Source organism: Dipodomys merriami, unplaced genomic scaffold (assembly GCF_024711535.1).
Source record: "Dipodomys merriami isolate MVZ:Mamm:240054 unplaced genomic scaffold, mDipMer1.0.p SCAF_8, whole genome shotgun sequence".
Taxonomy (NCBI): Eukaryota; Metazoa; Chordata; class Mammalia; order Rodentia; family Heteromyidae; genus Dipodomys; species Dipodomys merriami.
Window position 1 is genome coordinate 61,972,521 of NW_027206401.1, and position 21,288 is coordinate 61,993,808.

General features: G+C 41.1%; 2 protein-coding genes across 6 annotated transcripts in view; one reads left to right on the plus strand and one right to left on the minus strand.

Moving 5' to 3' along the window:
- Impg1 (interphotoreceptor matrix proteoglycan 1) overlaps positions 1-8,418 on the plus strand; it is a 99,420-nt gene extending 91,002 nt beyond the window's left edge. The window contains exons 13-14 of the mRNA XM_070010152.1: positions 5,679-5,751; positions 7,990-8,418. Of these exons, the coding sequence (XP_069866253.1) occupies positions 5,679-5,733 (55 nt within the window). The 3' untranslated portion in view covers positions 5,734-5,751; positions 7,990-8,418. The remainder of the gene's footprint in view (positions 1-5,678; positions 5,752-7,989) is intronic.
- Positions 8,419-14,167: 5,749 nt separating this feature from the next.
- The window catches only part of Myo6 (myosin VI), a 140,274-nt gene continuing 133,153 nt past the window's right edge, over positions 14,168-21,288 (minus strand). For 3 of the 5 annotated variants that reach the window (XM_070010238.1, XM_070010237.1, XM_070010235.1), the window contains 3 exons: positions 20,378-20,404; positions 16,641-16,859; positions 14,168-16,328 (listed from right to left, as the gene is read on the minus strand). In XM_070010238.1, coding sequence (XP_069866339.1) covers positions 16,129-16,328; positions 16,641-16,859; positions 20,378-20,404 — 446 coding nt within the window. In that variant the 3' untranslated portion in view covers positions 14,168-16,128. The remainder of the gene's footprint in view (positions 16,329-16,640; positions 16,860-20,377; positions 20,405-21,288) is intronic. The other 2 variants (XM_070010239.1, XM_070010236.1) reach the window with 1 other exon arrangement.

A 21,288-nucleotide genomic window follows, 5' to 3' on the forward strand; every position in this document is an offset into this window, starting at 1 on the left:
TGAACTACATGATACCATAACCCAAATGGTCTTAACAGAGATCTACAGAGTATTCCATCCAAAAACGACCCAATTCACATTCTTCTCAGCAGCCCACGAAACATTCTCCAAAATTGACTATATCATAGTTCACACAAAGAGCCTAAGCAAATACAAGAGGATGGGCATAATCCCTTGCATCCTATCCAACCACAGTGGAATTAAACTAGTTCTCAACAAGAGACATATTGCAGAAATTAGTCAAATAAATGGAGACTGAACAGCACACTACTGAATAACACCTGGGTCACAGAAGAAATTAAGGAAGAAATTCTTACAACTCAATGAAAATGAAAATATATCACAACTGAACCTCTGGGATACAGCAAAGGCAGTACTGAGGGGAAAGTTCATAGCCTAAGTGCACATATAAAGAAACAGAAACAGCTTAAGTAAATAACCTCATGATGCAATTAAAACTGCTAGGAAAACAAGAAAAAAATCAAGTCTAAAACAACTAGATGGAGAGAGATTGCAAAGATTAGGGCAGAAATCAATTAAATAGAAATAATATACATAAAATCAATGAAACTAAAAGCTGGTTTTTTGAAAAAAATTAATAAAATTGACAGACCACTTGTGAGATTAATGAAAAAAGAAGAGAGGAAATGCAAATCAACAAGATCAGAGATGCCACAGGAAACATTACAACATCCAATAAATCCAAATGAGTATAAAAGACTACTTTCAAACCTACTATACTCACTAAAGAAGGAAAACCTAGCAGAAATGGACACATTTCTAGAAGCATCAAACTGCCTAAACTGAACTAAGATGATATTAACCAGCTAAACAAACCAAAAACACACAATGAGATAGTGGAAATAATTGAAAGACTTCCAACAAGGAAAAAAGCCCAGGCCCGGATGTATTCACCACTGAATTCTATAAGACTTCTAAATATGAACTAATACCAATACTCCTCAAGCTTTTTCATGAAATAGAAGCAGAGGGAACAATCCCAAACTTGTTCTATAAAGCTAATATCACACTCATCCCAAAACCAGGTAAGGATCCAAAAAAAAAAAAAAAAAGAGAGAGAGAAAACTACAGACAAATTTCTCTGATGAACACAGATGCAAAGCTCCTCAATAAAATATTAGCCAACAGAATCCAGAAACAAACTTAAAAAATCATACAGTATGACCAAGTAGGCTTCATCCCACAGATGCAGGGCTGGTTTAACATACACAAATCAATAAATGTAATTCAACATGTCAACAGAGCAAGGTCAAGAACCACATGATCATTTCAATAGATGTAGAAAAAGACTTGGACAAAATATAACATCCATTCATGTTAAAAAGCTTTGGAGAGGGCTGGGAAGGTGGCTCAGTGCTAGAGTTCTTGCCTTGCATGCATGAGGCCCTGGGTTCGATTCCTCAGCACCACATAAGTGGATAAAGCCAGAAATGATACTATGGCTCAAGTGGTAGAGTGCTGGTCTTTAGCTGAAGAGCTGAGGGACAGCGCCCAGGCCCAGAGTTCAGGCCGCATGACTGACAAAAAAAAAGCTTTGGAGAAACTAGGAATAGAAGGAACATTCCTTAAAACAATAAAATCCATATCCAACAGACTAACAGCCAATATCATACTAAATGGGGAAAAACTAAAACCATTTCCCCTAAAATCAGGAGCCAGGCAAGGATGCCCACTCTCTCCTCTTCAGTATAGTCCTGGAATTCTTAGCCAGAACAATAAGGCAAGAAATGACATTAAAGGGATTTGCATAGGGAAAGAGGAAAATAAACTGTCCCTATTTGCAGATGACATGATCTTATCCCTAAAAGACCCAAAAAACTCCACCCCCAAACTCCTAGAACTAATTAATCACTTTAGCAAAGTAGCAGGATACAAAATTAGCCCACAAAAATCAGTAGCCTTTCTGTATGCCAACAATGTACAAGCAGAAAGGGAAATCATGAATATAACTCCATTTGCAATAGCCTCAAAAAAAATACCCTAGGAATTAACCTAACCAAAGATTTAAAAAGTCTTTATAGTAAAAACTATAAAAATCTAAAGGAAGAAATCAAAGAGGACACCAGGAAATGGAAAGACTTTCCATGTTCATGGATAGGTAGAATCAATAGTGTGAAAATGGTCATACTGCCAAAAATGATATCCAAGTCAATGAAATCCCATCAAAACCTCATACCGAGATAGAGAAAACAAACCCAATACTCATATGGAACAACAAAAGATCGAGAATAGCCAAAGCAATTCTAACTAAAAACAATGTAGGCGATATCACAATAGCAGATTTCAAGCTCAACTACAAACCCATAAGAACAAAAACAGCTTGGTGTTGGTACAAAAATGGACCCCAGGATCAATAGAGCAGATTAGAAGACCCAGAAATTAAGCCACATTCTTACAGTCATCTGATATGTGACAAAGAAACCAAAGACATGCAGTGGAAAAAACAGTCTCTTCAACTATTAGTGCTGGCAAAAGTGGGCACCCACATGCATAAAACTAAAAGTAGATCCCTGCTTGTTTCCATGCACCAATCTCAATTCAAAGCAGATGAAAGACCTGAACATCAGACCCCAAACTCTGATACTATTGCTAGAGAGAGTAAGAGAAATTATAACTTACAAGTACAGGCAGGAACTTCTTACCTAGAATCCAAGGGGCACAATAGATAGTAGAGAGACTTGACAAATGGGACCGCCTTAAAATTAAAAGTTTCTGCACAGCTAAGGACATAGTGAATGAGAAATACAACCAACCATTTGGGAAAAGATCTTTACCAACAATACATCAGACAAAGACCTAATATCAAATATACACAAGGAGCTCAAGAAACTAACCCTACCTGAACTTAACACACCAATTACTAAATGGACAAGGAAGATAAGAACAGACTTTTCAGAAGAAAAGGTAAAAGTGGCAAAAAAAAAAAAAAAAAAAAAAAAACACATGGGAAAATGCTCATCATTCCTGGCCATAAAGGAAATGCAAATCAAAACAACCCTGACACACCATCTTATCCCAGTTAGATTGGCCAACATTTTGAATTCTCACAACAACAAATGCTGGCTGGGATGTGGAGAAAAAGTAACCCTACTGCACTGCTGGTGGGAATGTAAACTAGCAGAACCACTCTGGAAAGCAGTCTGGAGGTTCCACAAAGGACTAAAAAAACTCCTGGGCATCTACCCTGAACATCACGAACCAGGATATGACAAATACACCTGCACATCCATATTCATTGCTACACTAATCACAGCAGCCAAGATCTGGAAACAGCTCAGATGCCCCCACAATAGATGAGTGGATCCAAAAAGTGTGCTACCGGTACACAATGGAATTTCACATAGCACTTAGAATAAAATAAGTGAGGTAAGCCAAGATCAGAGAGACAAATGGCCTCTTTTCTCCCTGATATGCAGAAATTAGCTCTAAAACACAATGGGACATGACAAAATACACAAAATTCTAGACACTCATAGACAGAGAGACCAAGAGGAGAATATCACAAAGGTGCCATATCCAATCACCTCTTCATATGTATATAAAATTATACACATACTGAAATGAACTCCAAAGATATGTAAACTAAGGACTTTTTTCTTAAATTGGTTTTTCTTTTATCTGATGATTGTATTATATACACTGTATTCACGTGCACATCTGTGGGAAAGCAAGGGGGAGGACACAGAATGAGAGAAAAGGATGAAAAAGCACAGCAGTGGAGCTCACTGGCTGCACTGGACACTGATGAAAGTGAACCATGCATCTTGTGGGTAAGATGGGAGGGAAGGAATGGGAGAGAATGAGGGAACAGATACTACATGAAAGGAAATGTACTTACTACCTGATGTATGTAAAGGTAAGCCTTCTATATATCACCTCTAAGACAATAACGTAAGCAAGTTTGCTGATAAGAGAATTTATATAGGAAAAGATCCTTGATGTGTTATGCTTATTTTCTAATGTAACAAGAAAAGATAATGTGCCAAATATGCACATGTGATCAACAGCAATTATATATGATAGGCACATGGATGTCTGAAAGTATAGGCAGCAAATTTAAAAATAAAACTCTAGTTTTCATTATTATTTCTTAAATAGTTGTACAAAGGTGTTTCTATTTAACATATCAATTAATGAATAAATGCATCTTGATCAGTGCCACTCCTTCCATCATCCCCCTCACCCTCATCTATCCTAAGTTAAAAATATGTTTAGGCTGACGGTGGTGGCTCATACCTGCAATCCTAGCTACTCAGGAGGCTAAGATCTCAGGAACAGAGTTTGAAGCCAGCCCAGACAGGAAAGTCCATGAGACCTTTATCTCCACTAAACTACAAGAAAGAAAGAAAGAAAGAAAGAAAGAAAGAAAGAAAGAAAGAAAGAAAGAAAGAAAGAAAGAAAGAAAGAAAGGAAGGAAGGAAGGAAGGAAGGAAGGAAGGAAGGAAGGAAGGAAGGAAGGAAGGAAGGAAGGAAGGAAGGAAGGAAGGAAGGAAAGAAAAGAAAAGAAAGAAAAACAAAAACCCTGAAATGGAGCTGTGGTTCGAGTGGGTAGAATGCTAGCCTTGACAAAAAGAAGCTCAGGGACAGTGCCCAGGCTCTGAGTTCAAGCCCCAGAATTGGCACAAATAGTAATGATAATAACAACAATAACAATCAATCTCTAAAATTAAAGCATATTTTTAAGTTTTAAGAACAAAATGCTAAGCTGGGTGCCAGTGGCTCACACCTGTAATCCTAGCTACTCAGGAGGCTGAGATATGAGGATCACAGTTCAAAGCCAGCTCAGGCAGGAACATTGATGAGACTCTTATCTCCATTTAACCACTCAGAAAACCAGAAGTGGTGCTGTGGCTCAAGTGGTAGAGTGGTAGCCTTGAGCTAAAGAGCTCAGGGACAGCACCCAGGCCCAGAAAGCCCCATGACTGACAAAAAAATAAAAAACAAAATGCTATTGTAGAGTTATTTTTATAGCAGCCTCGGTTCAGAATTTGCATAAACGCCACTCTTTAAAAGATGACTTTAGTGTCTCATCATTCTGGAGAATTTCCTTCCCTCCTTCTGAGAAAATGCCCAAGAAGCAGGAAGCCAACTGAAAGTCAAAGTCAGGATTCAGAACACAACCCCCAACTCTAACAGAAGACACCCACACAAATACGCTATCCATCTTCACTTGTTATATTAGAGTAAATTAGACTTTGCCAGCAAAACCACACAGACAACCAGGTACAAAGAACCAAGAAAAGGTTTATTACCAATAAAGGGACAGCAAGACCCCTTCTCACAAGAGAGAAGTGCCGGCTATTTTCTAGGTAACTTTCATAACCTCGGAGATTTGGGGAATGTTGCTGCCTTTTATGGTGATAGCTGCCCCCAAAGGAGTGTCCTTTCAGGTGACCCAAATGACCTGTGGTTATAGTGATCTCAAAGGAGAGCTCTCTCAGTTAGGGGGTAGAGGCTAATCATTTGCGCCCTTTACTAAATGGGCTGAGTCCTGCCTAGGGAAAGAGCATGCTAAGCTATGAGAGATGAGGCTATTGGGCTAACATGTTAGAATTCTAAAATTAAGACTGTAGAAAATAAGATAGCCATTGTGGTTGATGAGCCCCCCAAAAACAGGATATGTATCAAAGATTTTTTTTTTGCTTTTTTTTTTGTAGGTCACCAGATCACTCTAAAACTCAGGAGTATGAAACTCATGTTAAAAAGTTCTGACATGAGCAAAATACTAAGGTAAATCATGCTTGCTTATACATGATGATTTTAATTGAATTTGAATTGTGAAAGCAATGAGAATCATCTCTGTACCTGACTCCCACTTCAACTGTTATTTTAAATAGGAATGAGTAAAGCAGTTTTTATTAGCCTCTGTGTGTGTGTGAGAGTGTGTGTGTGTGTGTGCGTGCGCACACCTGCACGTGCACGTGTATGCACTGGGCCTTGAACCAAGGCCCTGAGTTCTTGCTTGTTTTTTTTTTTTTTCTGCTCACTGCTGGCACTCTACCACATGACCCACTCCTCTAGTTCCTTGCCAGGCTTTTGAATTAAGTATTTTAAGAGGAGGGAAACTATTTTTTACTGGTGTGAAAAGGATGGAGAGAGAAGGTTAACGCAAACTGGAATGTGTCTAAAATAACAGACATCATCCAAGTGTTTTATAATATTCCCACCACAGAATAGTTCAATATAAACTATTTTTCAAACATTTGATTTCAACTAGTCAGCTAAAGGAAAAACATGTAGAAGTAACATGATTTATGTATAAGGACCACCTTCAAAAACTCCTAAAACCTTATCATTGGATAAATGTTTTTCTCAGTGCCCTGCGTGTCTCCCTCATAAAATCCTAATCCTATTAATTACTTATTTTTACAATAATAATTTTTATCCAGCCCTGGAAGACAAATCCAAGAGATTCTTAGCCCCAATTAACCAGCAAAAAGCTAGAGCTGGAGGTATGACTCAAATGGTAGAGCACCAGCTGTGAGTGAAAAGCTGAGCAGGAGCATGAAGTCCTGAGCTCAAGCACCAACACACACACAGAGCCACACACTCACACACACACAGACACACACACAGACACACACACACACACACACACACACACACACACACACACACACACACACATGTTTAGTTCATAAGAGAAAATACTGTATCTCTAGCCAGGTTGTACATAGCCTTCATAGAGTTTCAAGGTTTAAAAAACTATATAATTTTGGCAGAAAACATTGACATTTATAGTCTAAAATGACCTAGTTTCAAAAATTACACTATCTTTGATGGTAACAGTGAGTGAGAATCGCCAGCATCCATTCCCCTTGAGATGGAAATGCTCTCAACACTTGCATTTAAAAAAGTTACCAGACTCAAACCCAGTCAGGGCCCTGGAAGCAACGCCACAAGTGTCGCCATCGGGAGCCACTGTGAGGAAGAGGTGCCATTTTAATTTCTTGCAACAAAGAGAAAATGGAGAAACAGAAAACATTTCAACTAGGACCGCCAAATGACAGGACACACAATACAGGATCCAGTATTGGTCAAATATGCAGGATAACGTAAACCCAATTAAACCTTTTCATGTATGTGTCAGTACTGGATCTTGAACTCAAGGCCAGGGTACTGTCCCTGAGCTTTATGGCTCAAAGCTAGAACTGTACCACTTGAGCCCACAACTCCATTTGCAGTTTTTGGTGGTTAATTGGATTGTCCTACTCAGGTTGGCTTTGAACCATAATCCTTAGATCTCAGCCTCCTGAATAGCTAGGATTACAGGTGTAAGCCACTGGCACTAACAGCCCTAATTCAATAGTGAAGTACTAGAGTTCAAAGCCACATGTTAAAGGAAGTAGTTTACAGAGAATAAAAGGAACTGATTTTCCACAGTAGGAAATTAAGAAGTAATGGCATTTTACTTCAGGAAAGTAATGACAACAACTACATGGCCATGCTGATTATCGCAGGCTTCCTGATTTCTATGTATGCCATGGGAAATGATGTCTGTATGAGTTGGAAGGAACAGGGTAAATTACATGTATAATTTTCCATCTCTGCTCCAATAGATGGGATACATTCCTAGTAGGTTGTCATTAGGAATATTTGAATAGCCAGGTACCAGTGGTTCATGCCTATAATCTCAGCTACTCAGGAGGCTGAGATGTGAGGATTGTGGTTAAAGCCAGCCCGGGCACAAAAAGTCCATGAGATTCTTATCTCCAATTAACTACTTTTTTAAAAAGCAGGAAGTAGAACTGTGGCTCAAGTGGTAGACTGCTAGCCTTGAGCAAAAAAGCTCAAGGACAGTGCCAGGCTCTGAGTTCTAACCCCAAGTCTGGCACACACACAAAAAGTAATATTTCAACAGTCTTTCAAAGGAAGATATCTTCTCATCTGTGAGTGGAATATTGGAATGAACTATGTGATTTGACCTAGGATGGTTTTTCTTAAGTTTTAAAACATTTTCTCTTCCAGGTAGCTGAGAAAAGAAATTTTGAATTACTAGCTGTAGCATTTGAAGACTTCAACCAACAGAATGGGAAGCAAATTAGAGACTGAAAACATACAAAGTGTCTTATAACCTATTTCAAGAAAGATGATTCGCTTTCTCAAGGAAAACTGCATCTACTCCATGAACATTGTGCAAACACAGGCAAGCATAGTCACTGGTCATCAGAACACAGATTCATCCTCTCTGCAAACCAGCCCCAGACAGGCTCAGGTGTAGAAGAATCATACATCTGACAACTGAACAAGAAAGACACTCTTAATCAAAACTCAAAACAATCTAAAATATATTTTGATTATTCTTGGATAATAGTAAATGTGATTTAAAAAAATTAAGTATACTTCTAGCCACCTGAAAGAGCAGCTGCAACATATCCAAGCTATAATTTTGAGGACTGAAAATTATCAGGAAGCAAGCTCTTTATATATTACAATATGCATTTCAAACATGAGTGAGGAGATGACAGGTGCTGCAGGCTCATGCCTGTAATCCTAGCTACTTGGGAAGCTGAGATTGAGGATCACAGTTCAAGACCAGTCCAGGCAGGAATGTCTGTGAGACTCTTATCTTCAATTGACCATCAAAAAGCCAGAAGTGGAGCTGTAGCTCAAGTGGTAGAGCACTAGCCTTCAGGAAAAAAAAGCTTCAGGACAACACCCAGGTCCTGAGTTTAAGCCCCAGGAATGGCACGTACATATGCACACACACACACACACACACACACACACACACACACACACACACACACACACACATACACACACACACACACACACACAAAGATGAGGAGACCCATCTCTCTTAAATGCATGAATGTATGTAATATGTAAGCACTTTGTTGACCATATATATATATACTCCACAATACAATGTGAGGCTTGCACACAGACATACACACATTCTTCAGTCTTCTGGGTTGTTTTAATTTTGGGGGGTTTGTTTGTTTGTTTTTTGGTCAGTTGTGGGGCTTAAACTCAGGGCCTGGACTTTGTTCCTGAGCCTTCTTGGGCTCAAGGCTAGCACTCTACTTCTTGGTCCACACCACCACTTCTGGTTTTCTGGGACTTTTGTGCTCAGGCTGGCTTCAAACCACAATCCTCAGATCTCAGCCTCCAGAATAGCTAGGATAGCAGGTATGAGCCACAGGTGTCCAGCTCCAGTCTTCAGTTTTTTCTTTTTTGGGGGGGGGGGGGGTGGTCAGTCATGGGTCTTGAACTCTGGGCCTGGGCGCTGTCCCTCAGCTCTTCAGCTCAAGGCAAGTACTCTACCACTTGAGCCACAGCGCCACCTCCTGTTTTGTGAGTGGTTTATTGGAGATAAGAGTCTCACAGACTTTCCTACCTGGCCTGGGTTTAAAGCATGATCCTCAGATCTCAGCCTCCTGAGTAGCTAAGATTGCAGGCATGAGCCACCGGCATTCTGTTCAGTCTTCAGTTTTTAAGAACATTTTGGGCACACTGGTTTTATTTACTTATGCAAGTACTCCCTAGACAGTAATTTTTTTGCCAATAGCTTCTGAATTGTTCATTAAGAGGAAGAGAAATACAATAACAGAGAAACACACATCGCATGAGGAAATAACTGGCCTTTCTTGTTATCACACAAAGCTCTTTTAAGAGAAGACACTGCGTTGGTAAGGGGTTGGGAAGCTGAAGTTCTGGTGTATAACGTAATGAACTCCCACTTTCCACCACTGACCATCATTTACCTAACATAAATGCATGGAATACTTTGTCATACCAACTGTTCTCTGCTTACCCCTAAAATGGAATTAATATAATTCAGCTCATTTACCTACTTGATAAAAATTCATCCCTCTAATTCTTACAATCATACAACTCTCATCCAATTTGTTTGTTGTAAAATCTTAACTTTTAGAGGCTTAATAAAATGAGTCTGTTTTACTAGATGTCCACTGGATTTGCTTTATGGGTTTGATAAATGATTTTAAGCAGAGGATTTTGCTTCTGCCAAAAGATAGCAAAATTGGCAGATGCTGGTCATCCACACTTGTAATCCTAACCCTCGGGATACTAAAAACTGAGGATGGACATACAAAGCCAACCCAGGCAGGAAAATCCATGAGACTCTTACCTACAATTAACCACCACCAAAAAGTAGTGCTGTGGCTCAAGTGATAGAGCACTAACCTTGAGCAAAAAGCCTAAGGGAGAGCGACAGTTCAAGCCCCAGCTAGTGTGCACGTGCACACAAGTGCACACACACACATATGAAGACAGCAAAAAAAAAATAAGCTACCAAAAATAAAACCAGATGTTTCCTAATAATGGAGATGGATCTTTTGAGAAGTGGAAATCCCCTGTGAAGAAAGGATACAAATCCTTAAGAATTAATCCCAGCAGTTCTCACAAGTGCACAGCTTTTGTACCCACTCCTCTCCCCCCACCCAAGGCTCCCACAAAAGTGGGTACCCATCATGTGTGGAATAAAGACTCAATCAGGAGTATGGTATGCGATGTGACAGAGCAAGGACTGGCGACAAGGGATAAACTTATCCACACCTGTATCCCAGGAACTTCCCAGACCAAGACAAAGTTTGTTGGAAGCATGACCCAAAGCACATGAAAAACATTTCATCAAGACAGAACATGTGTGTCCACATTTATGGGCTAACATATGTTCCCTCCCATCTACTCCATTTCAGCCCTGGTGTGACACATGCACGAATATAATATGATGGAGAATGAGAAGTGGGTGCATGCTCTGTTCTCCACAAGAGGGGTCCTCTGGGATGTGGGGAGCTCTTTACTCTTTGGAGCACCCAGCTGTTGGCCTGGTCATTACCATTCACCAGTTAGGAGCTGAGGTGGTAAGATAGCCAATCTCCACTCACAGAGGACCTACAAAGAGGTATAGAAGATTCCAGACCTGGGGCACAGTCTTAGAGAAAAGGGTCCCTCATATTTGGGTGCCTAGTCTTACTTCCTGTTTGTCTTCTCACAAACAGAAGAGTAAGGACTGGTGGAAACACAGGCAAGATGGGCAAAATGGATAGTAATGGTTCACCACTAGTCCTGCCTTTTCCCTGGGTAAGAGTTTGGCACCAAAGTTTAAGGAAGTTCCCATCCCTTAGAGTCCCTTGCCTTGGGGAATTAGAGACTCAAGCCCAGGTGACTGAATGAAGCTCCCAAAATCCAGACTTTTTCCCTCATTTCGACAGGAGACACCAGCCAAATGAGCCATCTACAGCTTCATAACTGCATTAAACCACAACACACAAGAGGACGTTCTATGTAGAAAGCATTTATTTGAATTTCAGTACATCAGTATTTTAGGAAAGTACTGCGTGCACATTTATTTTTCATGAAACAAGAAAAAATTAAGTAACAATTGCAAATACATTGTTTTAGAAGTAGAAACTGATCAATGAATAAACCTATTTGTGTTTTGCAAATAAGTTTTCTACACTGGTACAAATTAAGAAGAAAGATTCTTCATTCAAATGTGCATTCATTTTCCCGATTATCTCCTCATAAACCTTCTGAAACAACAGTGGAATTAGCATCACACATTAAATTGCTGATGGGGAAAAGAATGCACTGACTCTAATTCAACCTAACTGCATTCAAAACTCTACTTCTCAAAGTCTGTCCACCTTACCCTGTTATGAAGCACATTTATAGAACGCCAATTTGCTGCTGGCCAAGTTTAATAACTGAGTTCTGCTCTTATAGTTTATCTAATTCATGTGAAAACAGCAAAGGTCCATGTGTGCTTTGTTACCTGAAATGCTCCTCCTCCACGGCCCTCTCCTACAGTTACAAATCTTTCCTCAAAGACATCTTTTCCAGCCAGGTGCCAGGGGCTCACACCTGTCATCCTAGCTACTCAGGAGGCTGAGACCTGCGGATCACAGTTCTAAGCCAGCCAGGGCAAAAATATCCATGAGATTCTTATCTCCAAAAAACCTACCCAAAAGCTGGAAGTAGAGCTATAGCTCAAGTGGTAGAGCGCTATCCTTGAGCAAAAGAGAATTTCAGGGACAGTTCCCAGGCCCTGAGTTCAAGCCCTAGGACTGGCACAAAAACAAAAAGCAAACAAGATATCCTCCATGCATGTATGGGGAGAAATGGAACTCAATGCTTGTTGACCACCAGTAACAATAAGTAGGGAAAGACAAGCTCTTATGTTCTGGAAGCTGGGGAATGGGAGAGGAATCACCCTTTGTACATCTGCAAGGGTTGCTGAAAATGATTTTGTTATTTCATTCTTTTGGCTACCTGATTAGAGCAAAGGCATGTCTATCTTTTTTAAGGTCTAGAACTAAATTGCTTGACCTCCTTGGATTTCTGCTTCCTCCTTCAAATACAGAAGTAGGTCCAGTACGAACTTGCTATTAACTCACTGGTTCAGTAAATATTTTGCTGATCCATGTACTTAACCCTGGTTTTTCAAGTGAGAGGAACCAAAGGTCTACATATTTGGATGTCCTGAGAGCCGCAGTAATAACCTGTGAGTGAAAATACCTTTTAAAAATTTCCATGAGGAGCTAGGTACCAGTGGCTCACACCTGTAATCCTAGCTACTCAGGAGACTGAGATCTAAGGATTGTGGCTCAAAGCCAGCCTGGTCAGGGAAGTACATGAAATTCTGATCTCTAATAAACTGCTCTAATAAACTGCTCAAGAAAAGCTGGAAGCAGAGCTGTGGCTCAAGTGGTAGAGTGTTAGTCATTATCGAAAGAAACTCAGGAATAGCACCCAAGGCCTGAGTTCAAGCTCTAGCACACACACACACACACACACACACACACACACACACACACACACACACCCATTAGGGGCTAAGGATATAGTAAGTGCATTTGCCTAGCGTGTGTGTAATCCTAAATTCATCCCTAGTCCCAAAATACCCCACAAAATCCAACAAATAAAGTCCTACGAATAAAAAAGGCTATTCTTATTTTATTTGTGTTTCTGTTGACTAATCTACAAACACCATCTATTTGCTCCTTATGGATGTTGATGGGTTGTCTACTTAACAAAAAAAGAAAAACGTTTTGTTAGGTTACAGGGGGAAATGACTTATAAAAAATCACTATAGCCAGGTGTTAGTGGCTCACACGAGCTACTCAGGAGGCTAAAATCCAGAGGAGCAAAGTTCAAAGCTGTCCTGGGGAGAAAAGTTTGCAAGAATTTCTCTACAAATTAGCGAGCAAGAAGCTTGGCTGAAGGCATGACTTAATGGTTAAAACACCAGCCTAGGAAGCTAAAGGTCCTGAGTTCACAAACCCAACAACATCTCCCAAGAAACAAAACACAACAGAAACCAAATGAGAATAACAAGGGAATGTCTTTTGTGGGCGCTTGTGCCCCTAAGTTATTTTATCTCTTCCTCATATAAGCCTCTGGGAAGATATCATCACCCCAACTTTACAACTAACAAAAAAAACTGTTTTCTTGCTGAGCACCAGTGGCTTACACCTGTAATCCTAGCTACTCAGGAGCCTGAGATCTGAGGATTAAAATTTGAAGCCAGCCCAGGCAGAAAAGTCCATAAGACTCTTATCTCCATTTAATCACCAAAAAGCTAGAAGTGAAGCTGTGGCTCAAGTGGTAGCACACTGACCTTGAGCAAAATAGTTCAGGGACAGTGCCCAGGCCCTGAGTTCAAGCCTCAGGAAAGATACCACACACAAAACAACAACAAAAAAAACCTATGTTCTCTTAACACAAGTGGATTAGAGGGGCCGTTAATATGGAGCGGAATGTGGACACACTTTGTTCCTTCTTTTTAATATTTTCTTTTGGGGAGGAACTTGTACTGACAAGCAGTAAGCTTAGTATACATTATATTGGCTTAAACATTTCATTTTAAATCTCAGTGAACATGGCTGATGTTAAAGGACTTGGTAAATTTTAATTCCTAAGTCTTTGGGGTTTGGTTGTGAGCACAAGATTGTATTTCTGCCATTTCTAATAGGCTGACAGTTCCTCCAGTGAGGGAGTGTGTGCGTGCGTGTGCACTTGCATGTGCATGTATGCATGCGGTGTATGCATTTACTAAATGTAGGTCACACTAACTGAATCAGAGCAATTCTCCTAGGAGGCAAGATGAACTCAGGAGACAAGTTTAAATAGACAACTTCTAGGCAGTTGGTGGCATAATTAGAAACAAACTGGCTTCGGATTAACTGTCATTTTATTAACTATAAGTCAAAAACCAAAAAAGACTTAACACAGTGCATCACTGTCACATATTTCGTACAAATTCTTCAAAACATTAAGTTCTTTCATTAGTGAATTTAAACCTTCTTGATTTGTTTCCCATCTAGAACCTATCAGGTATCTAGAAGGTATATGAAAGTACTTCAGAAAACTGTACTAAAGAGTCATTAAAAATCAATTGGGTTGTTAATTTTTTTTAAGGACTTTACTCATTCCTAAGAAATCGGGCTTACCATTCACTCTCCTACACAAATAAAAACACCAATTAAAAGCAAAGAGATGCAAGAGAGAGAAAAACGGTCATTTATTTCAGCATCTGCACCCAGTGCCACCAATCACAGGCCCAAATGACCCTGGGCGTGGAACCTCCAGAATCCAATCACATTCACATTCTCAATTAATAGCACAGATGGTGCTTTGCAATTTCCTTAACTCAAGGCAATCATTTGCACAGTATCATAATAAATAAATATCTCTGTTAAGACACATTATCATATTGTCAGAGAAGCAGCTCCCAGAACAGAGACTGTGGTTACAAACATTAATCTAGTCCACCTGGAAGTATTTTCCTAACTGGGATAGTCTTCCTAAGAAACAAACAAAAACCAGTGAAATTTCATTTCAAAGGTTAGGGTATTTAAAAATCAACAATGAAAAAGTAGAGAGAATAATTTTACTGTCTAATTTTATTCTAAAATACAAACAAGATGCCTTAGGATGTCAATGTAACTCCTTGATACATTTTTTGTTCCTAAATTCCTAATATGAAAGTCATAAATATTAGGCTTGAAACTGCTGACATCTGATCAAGACTAACAGCACACAAGAACACTCTTCTGAAATTCTCTGTAGCATGAAACGCACAATTACAAAGTATCAAGACATTTTTGAATTACAAAGCTTATAAAACAGCTCTACAATTACAAAAAAAAAAATCTCAAAGGCTGAAAAGACACCAGGAATGTAAGGGAAAAAAAGAGAAATCTGAAGCAGAACACCAACTCACAGGAAAAAACTTGGACAAGATTCTCATATAAAAATCACCATGAGATGAAATGAAAAGATCTGATTTAAGTCCAGTTAAGTCACAGGTGCTACCTAAACCATGTGCCCCTTGCCAAGGAAACAAAACAGATCTCAGAAGTATCTGAATTTCTTTTATTTGCCTATGCAATAGCAAAAGAACATTCTGATGGCAGCGCAGGCTTTGTTAGAAAAGAAAACCCAAGTGCGTGCTGGAGGGACTCAATTAGCAGTGCCACCTTTAATTAGCACAGGTAGTGCATCGATTATTACACCTAGTAAGGCTCTTTCCAGAGTTCAAGAACTGAAGAAAGAACTGCTTCACCCAAACTAGGACATACTACAAAACGAAAGGGGGAAGTCACAATTCCCGTATTTTTATGAGCTCCTGAAAACGCAGACAAAAATACACTGCTTTCCGGAACGAAATCACCGGAATTCTTGGCTCATTTTAAAGTACCTTGATTCTTGTAAGACCTTTCAGCCCACGTTTCATTATTCCAGCTGTAAGGTACTACGTCATCCTGTAAGAGCAAGGACTCGGAAGGTTCTCCCAGATTCCCTTTTCCTTGAAAAGAAATCGTGATGCTAGGTTTAGGTAGTCTGCTGACAAGTACAGCAGGAGAGGAAGGGGCGGAGTGCGGGCTACAGTAGCTGCTGCATAAGGGAAGAAGTTCACATCCACAACCTGAATTAACCTTAAACCACCGGACACAAAGCCATGATTCATGAGAAAGGCTGGCTGGGGTGGGCTGTTGGGGGCTGGGGGTGGAGGGTCCAGGCTGGGCTCCGGCCCAGGCCCCGCCCCCAGGCCCAGGCCCCGCCCCCAGGCCCCGCCCCCAGGCCCAGGCCCCGCCCCCAGGCCCAGGCCCAGGCCTTGCTCCAGGCCCAGGCCTACTTGAGCAGGCTTTGCAGCATGGCCGTGGCGTAGGTGGGCCGCGCCTGGCGGCTCTCGATGGCGCTCTGCAGGTACTGGATGCCGCCGCAGCGCTCCCAGATCTCCTCGAACTGGCGCGGCAGGATCTCCGCTCCGCGCTTGCGGGTCAGGCCGGTCTCCTCCAGGTTCAGCTCGCACATCTCCATGTCGTCCTTGCCTGCGTGGACGGGAGGGGAGTTACCATCCACGTGCGTGCGTGTGTGCGCGCGCGTGCCCGGACACGCACCTGGGGAACTGGGGGATGCCGTCTCCCCCCCCCACTCCCGCCAAGGACCCTTCCAACCCCAACACCCTCCGCACCCCCGCCCCACGCCAGTGCAGTGTCTCGGGACAGAGGTTGGAAATCAGTTCGAGAGCAGCTAGCCCCGAGACGGGGTTCCACTGCAGGCCTCGCCGCCCCGGAGGCCACGGCCCCAGCCTCCCCTGCGGCGCCCCGGGGAGCGGAAGCGGACGCGGGAAGCGCACACACCGGCCACCAGCAGGATGGGCGGCTTGTCCGGGTGGAGCTCCATCTGCCGGGCGATCCACGGGCCGTCGAAGTGCGCGTACCACCAGCCCTTCTTCTTGCTCTGGGGGTCTTTGTACTGGTCGGCCGGGCGGATGAAGGGGATGCGGAAGAAGCGCTGCTGCCGGCTCATTTCCACCTCCTGCTGCCGGGCGGGGAGCTGGGCCGCGGGGTTGCGCTGCGCTGTGTGCACAGAGCGGGGCGTTAGACACAGAGCGGGGCGGGGGCGCCGCGCACCCACCCAGGACGGCGCCGCGAGCTGCTGCCCACGAACGGCACGCGCGCAAGGCCTTGCTCACACCTGCCTTTCCCTAGAGATGATAGCTGTCAGTACACACACACACCCCAGCCACCACCAACAGCCGACCCACGAGCCACTGTTACAGGGGCCTGAAATACCTCACGTGGTCAGAAAACATGCTATTAGATTCATATTGTCCCTCAAAAGCTTCCAAATTAAGCCGCGCGCCGGTGGCTCACGCCCGTCATCCTAGCTACTCAGGAGGCTGAGATCTGAGGATCGCGGTTCAAAGCCAGCCTGGGCAGGAAAGTCTGTGAGACTCTGATCTCCAATGAACCACCAGGAAACCGGAAGTGGCGCTGTGGCTCTAGCGGTAGAGCGCTCATCTTGAGCTGAAGAGCTGAGGGATAGCACCCAGGCCCAGAGTTCAAGCCTCATGACGGACAAAAATCAAAGATTCCGAATTAAAGTTGTACCATAGTGTTTACTGTGTTGTTTACAATCAAAAATTTTTGAAGTCCGAATGATAACATTGACTTTAGTTAAAATTTAATTATTTAACATTTATTTAGGTAAAATTTTCACACACACAAAGTAGAAGCTGTATTTTTTTAAAAAATCGTCTGTGTTGTCAATTGAGTTGGGGATTTCAGAAGGCGAAGATAACATAGATGATAATTAAACAAACTCCTATCAAAAACACAAAAATTATTACAGTAAAAATGAACTTCCCTTCAAATGTTTACTTACTTTGAAATGCAATTTCACTGAGAATAAAATCCACTGACATCAGTAGAAAGGGTAGCCTTTGCCAATAGGAGAGAAAAACCCTTGCTAATCTGCTAGAGTGAAGTATTGTGCTGTTTTCCCACAAATAACTGGGTTTTTATTTTATCTCCAAATATAAGAATTTCCCTGAGGGGCAATGGCTTTACATCTTTAGCAGCAAAATTTTGCCAAGCCTGTTTAATATGCTTTATCTTCACAGGTTTGAAAGTGGTCCAATCACTTCATACTTACAAAGTATATAATCAAAAAATCAAGAACAGCCACGTGGCTTTTGTAAGAATTTGCAAATACTGAAAGGATGAAAATACTCTTCACTCTACTTTTCACACCAAGGAACAGCAAAGGGGTACAGGAGCAGAATTGTTTTCATTGCAAATGAGAGAAAGCCAAGAGCAGTTAGCAAATGCTGCATATGCGATGAAAGAATAAGAAGCCAGTTCTGTTAGTGACTTTAAACACCAAGGTCACCTTTAGCGTATTAAGAGAGATCAGCTTACTTATTCTTTTGTTCCTGTTTCTGGAGGCTACATAGAACTCAGTGATCATACCTGAAGTTTAAAACCTTACCTACCATGGAGGAAATACACTAAACATTAAAGGTGCTGAAAAAATCAAAAAGACAATCCTTCTTGACATTTTAAGTAGGGACAATGTTATTATGTTCAGTTGGTTCAAAATTTATTTTAATATTGGTAGTCATCCATTAACTTACTTTTTTTCTTATAAGTCTCTTGTAACTGAATATATTGAGTAAAATTGAGAAACCAAAGTATTTGATAACCTTTTCTACTAATTTTTTGTTGAAGAGAAAGGCAAAAAACAGGTATCTATCTGGAAAGTTCAAAAACAGAAAACGGGCTGGAAATGTAGTTTTGTAGTAGAGTGCTTGCCTATCATGCATGAAGCCCTGGATTCTATTCCTCAGTACCACATAAACAGAAAACGCTGGAAGTGGCACTGTGGCTCAAGTGGTAAAGTGCTAGTAATGAGCAAAGAACCTCGGGGACAGTTCAAGTCCCAAAAAAGGCTAAAACAAAACAAAAAAAAAAGGTAGAGAAAATTAAAAGCTAGAAACTAAACAATTTCCTTGCACATCCAATTGTATTATCTTCAAAAGTGTAAACAGGTTTCAAACATAACCTCATAAATCATAAATCATGCAAAGGACTTAAAAGAATCAGGTCTAACCAGCTGGTAAATGAATATGGTGTCATCTCCAAATCATTACTGCTCAACTGATTCTAGAAGAGATTTACTGTACTCTAAAGTTTCTAACTTAGAGAAGGATATGCCTCATAGGAAACCAAGGAAGTAACAAAATTATCTTCTCTTTCCATTATTAAAATTGTAACATAATACTGTACAAAAAAGGAACTCTAAAGTGTTATGTCATTATTTCCATGTTTTGGGTAATAATAGACTCACCCTATACCCATTGTCTGAATGCTTAGGAATTTGGTAAAATGATTACAGTTTGCTATTGACATGACCCTATATCTAGGTAAGGGTTTAGGCTAGAATTGCCCCAGCTCAGAAGATGTAAATAAGGGGTGACATTCATCAAGATGCATTGTACTCACAAACTGACATGTGGAACTGAAACCCTTTCGTACAATTACAGAAGGATAATAAAAATAAATTTTATTTTTTGATAAAGAGAAAGAATCCAGGTGCTGGTGGCTCATGCCTGTAATCCTAGCTAGCTAATCAGGAGGTTGAAATCTGAGGATCATAGTTCAAAGCCAGGTGGGGCAGTAAAGCACCCCTGAGACTCTTATCTCCAATTAACCACTCAAAAAAACACACTGGAAGTGGTACTGTGGCTCAAGTAGTACAGTGCTAACCTTGAGCACAAAGCGGCTCAGGGGTAGTGTCCAGGCCCTGAGTTCAAGCCGTACAGACAAAAAAGAAAAAGAAACAAATATACCCAGGACAAGGATCCCCATTTTTGAGCCTCTTGCTCCCCCTCCTGCATGTTAGGCAATGTTTCCTCTCTCTAGTCTTCCTGCTCTGCCCCTATTTGCAGAAATATTTGCTAACATTAAAAAAAAAAAGCAAACCCTCAAATCTTTTTTGGGTAGAAATGCAGATACCACATAGTACTTGAAAAAGCAGCATCTGAAACCAGCACCTAGAAGTTAGTCTTTCTTCTAAAAGATCAGCTGCTATATAAGATACAGTTTGGCTACAATGCAAATTGTAGTATACTCAAAGTTTCAAAAATTTAAAAAGAACATAAATCTTCAGATATGTGTTTTGTTTTGTTTTTCTAGTTGTGGGGCCTGAACTCTGGGTCTGGGCGCTGTCCCTCAGCTCTTCAGCTCAAGGCTAGAGCTGTACCACCTGAGACACAGCGCCACTTCCAGCTTTTTCTGCTTATTTGGAGCTGAGGAATAGAACTCAGGGCCTCATGCATGCAAGGCAAGCACTCTACCACTGAGCTACCTTCTCAGCCCCATGTTTTGTTTTTCATATACATTTTGGAATGAACCAAATAAATGCCTCATTTCAAATTTAAATATTATATATGGAATAGGCAGACCAAGTTCAAAGTACTACAACTCCACTTTGCATTGTAGCAAAACAATGTTTGAAACCAGTTAGTGCTTTATAAAGTATTTTAACCCATTTTCCAGTTAGCTCATGAGTTACCATCCCCCCATTGACTTACGTGAATTGTTCAAAAATGGTGCAAAATCTGTGAATAAATATTTGACGATGAAGAAAAGATAAAAATGCCAGAAATACTTGTTAAATTAGCATTTTTCTAATTTATAAATCCATCCCATCAATTGAGGGGGGGGCGACAAATAACTACCCTATTTATAAGCCAGATGCCTACAAAGTAATTGCTGCTTTCTGATTTTGGAAGGAACGGTACTTTGATTCATGATGTTTTAGGCTATTTCTATTTGAGGTACGGGTCACAAAAGGACTGAAATTTAAATCTATATTTCAGTTTCATTCTGAGACATAGCCAAACAAAATCCTTAAATGGTGACTACAGACATGGGTCACTTTTCACATAATCAGCATGTCTTAATTTCTTCAGATTTTCTAACTCTTGAAAGCTTATGCCATTTTAATTTGAGAAACAATGCAGTAATTACCACCATCACTACTGTCAATGATTAAATGTTGTGAATATTAACTGGGTAATTTCCCACTGCTCCCCAAAAACCACTTCTGAAAACTCCTCTGCAGTTCCCGGAAGTGGGTTGCCAGCGCATACTCCCGCCTGCAGAGGGCTGGGCCAGGCCTGGGGTGGATCTCTCATTCTGTGGGATTTGCCATGGCTTCTTAGTGTGTCTGTCTTGTAGCTGACTATGCCAGGTTACATCTTGTTTGCCTCCTAGGTGTCATCAGTTCTCAGATTCGTGAAGTGCAATGTTGCTAACTAGTAATAGCAGACTATTTTACAGGTGTCTGGCTGCCCCTAAGAACTGACTTCCCCCACGGAGCTGATGGGTGCCTGGCTGCCTTCCGCTGCTCCTGGATCAGATGAAGTTTTGCATCAGCAAAAGCAAGAGAAGTACTTGTCTGAGTGGAAATTAGATTTTTATCCTTAAAGGGGTTCGTACA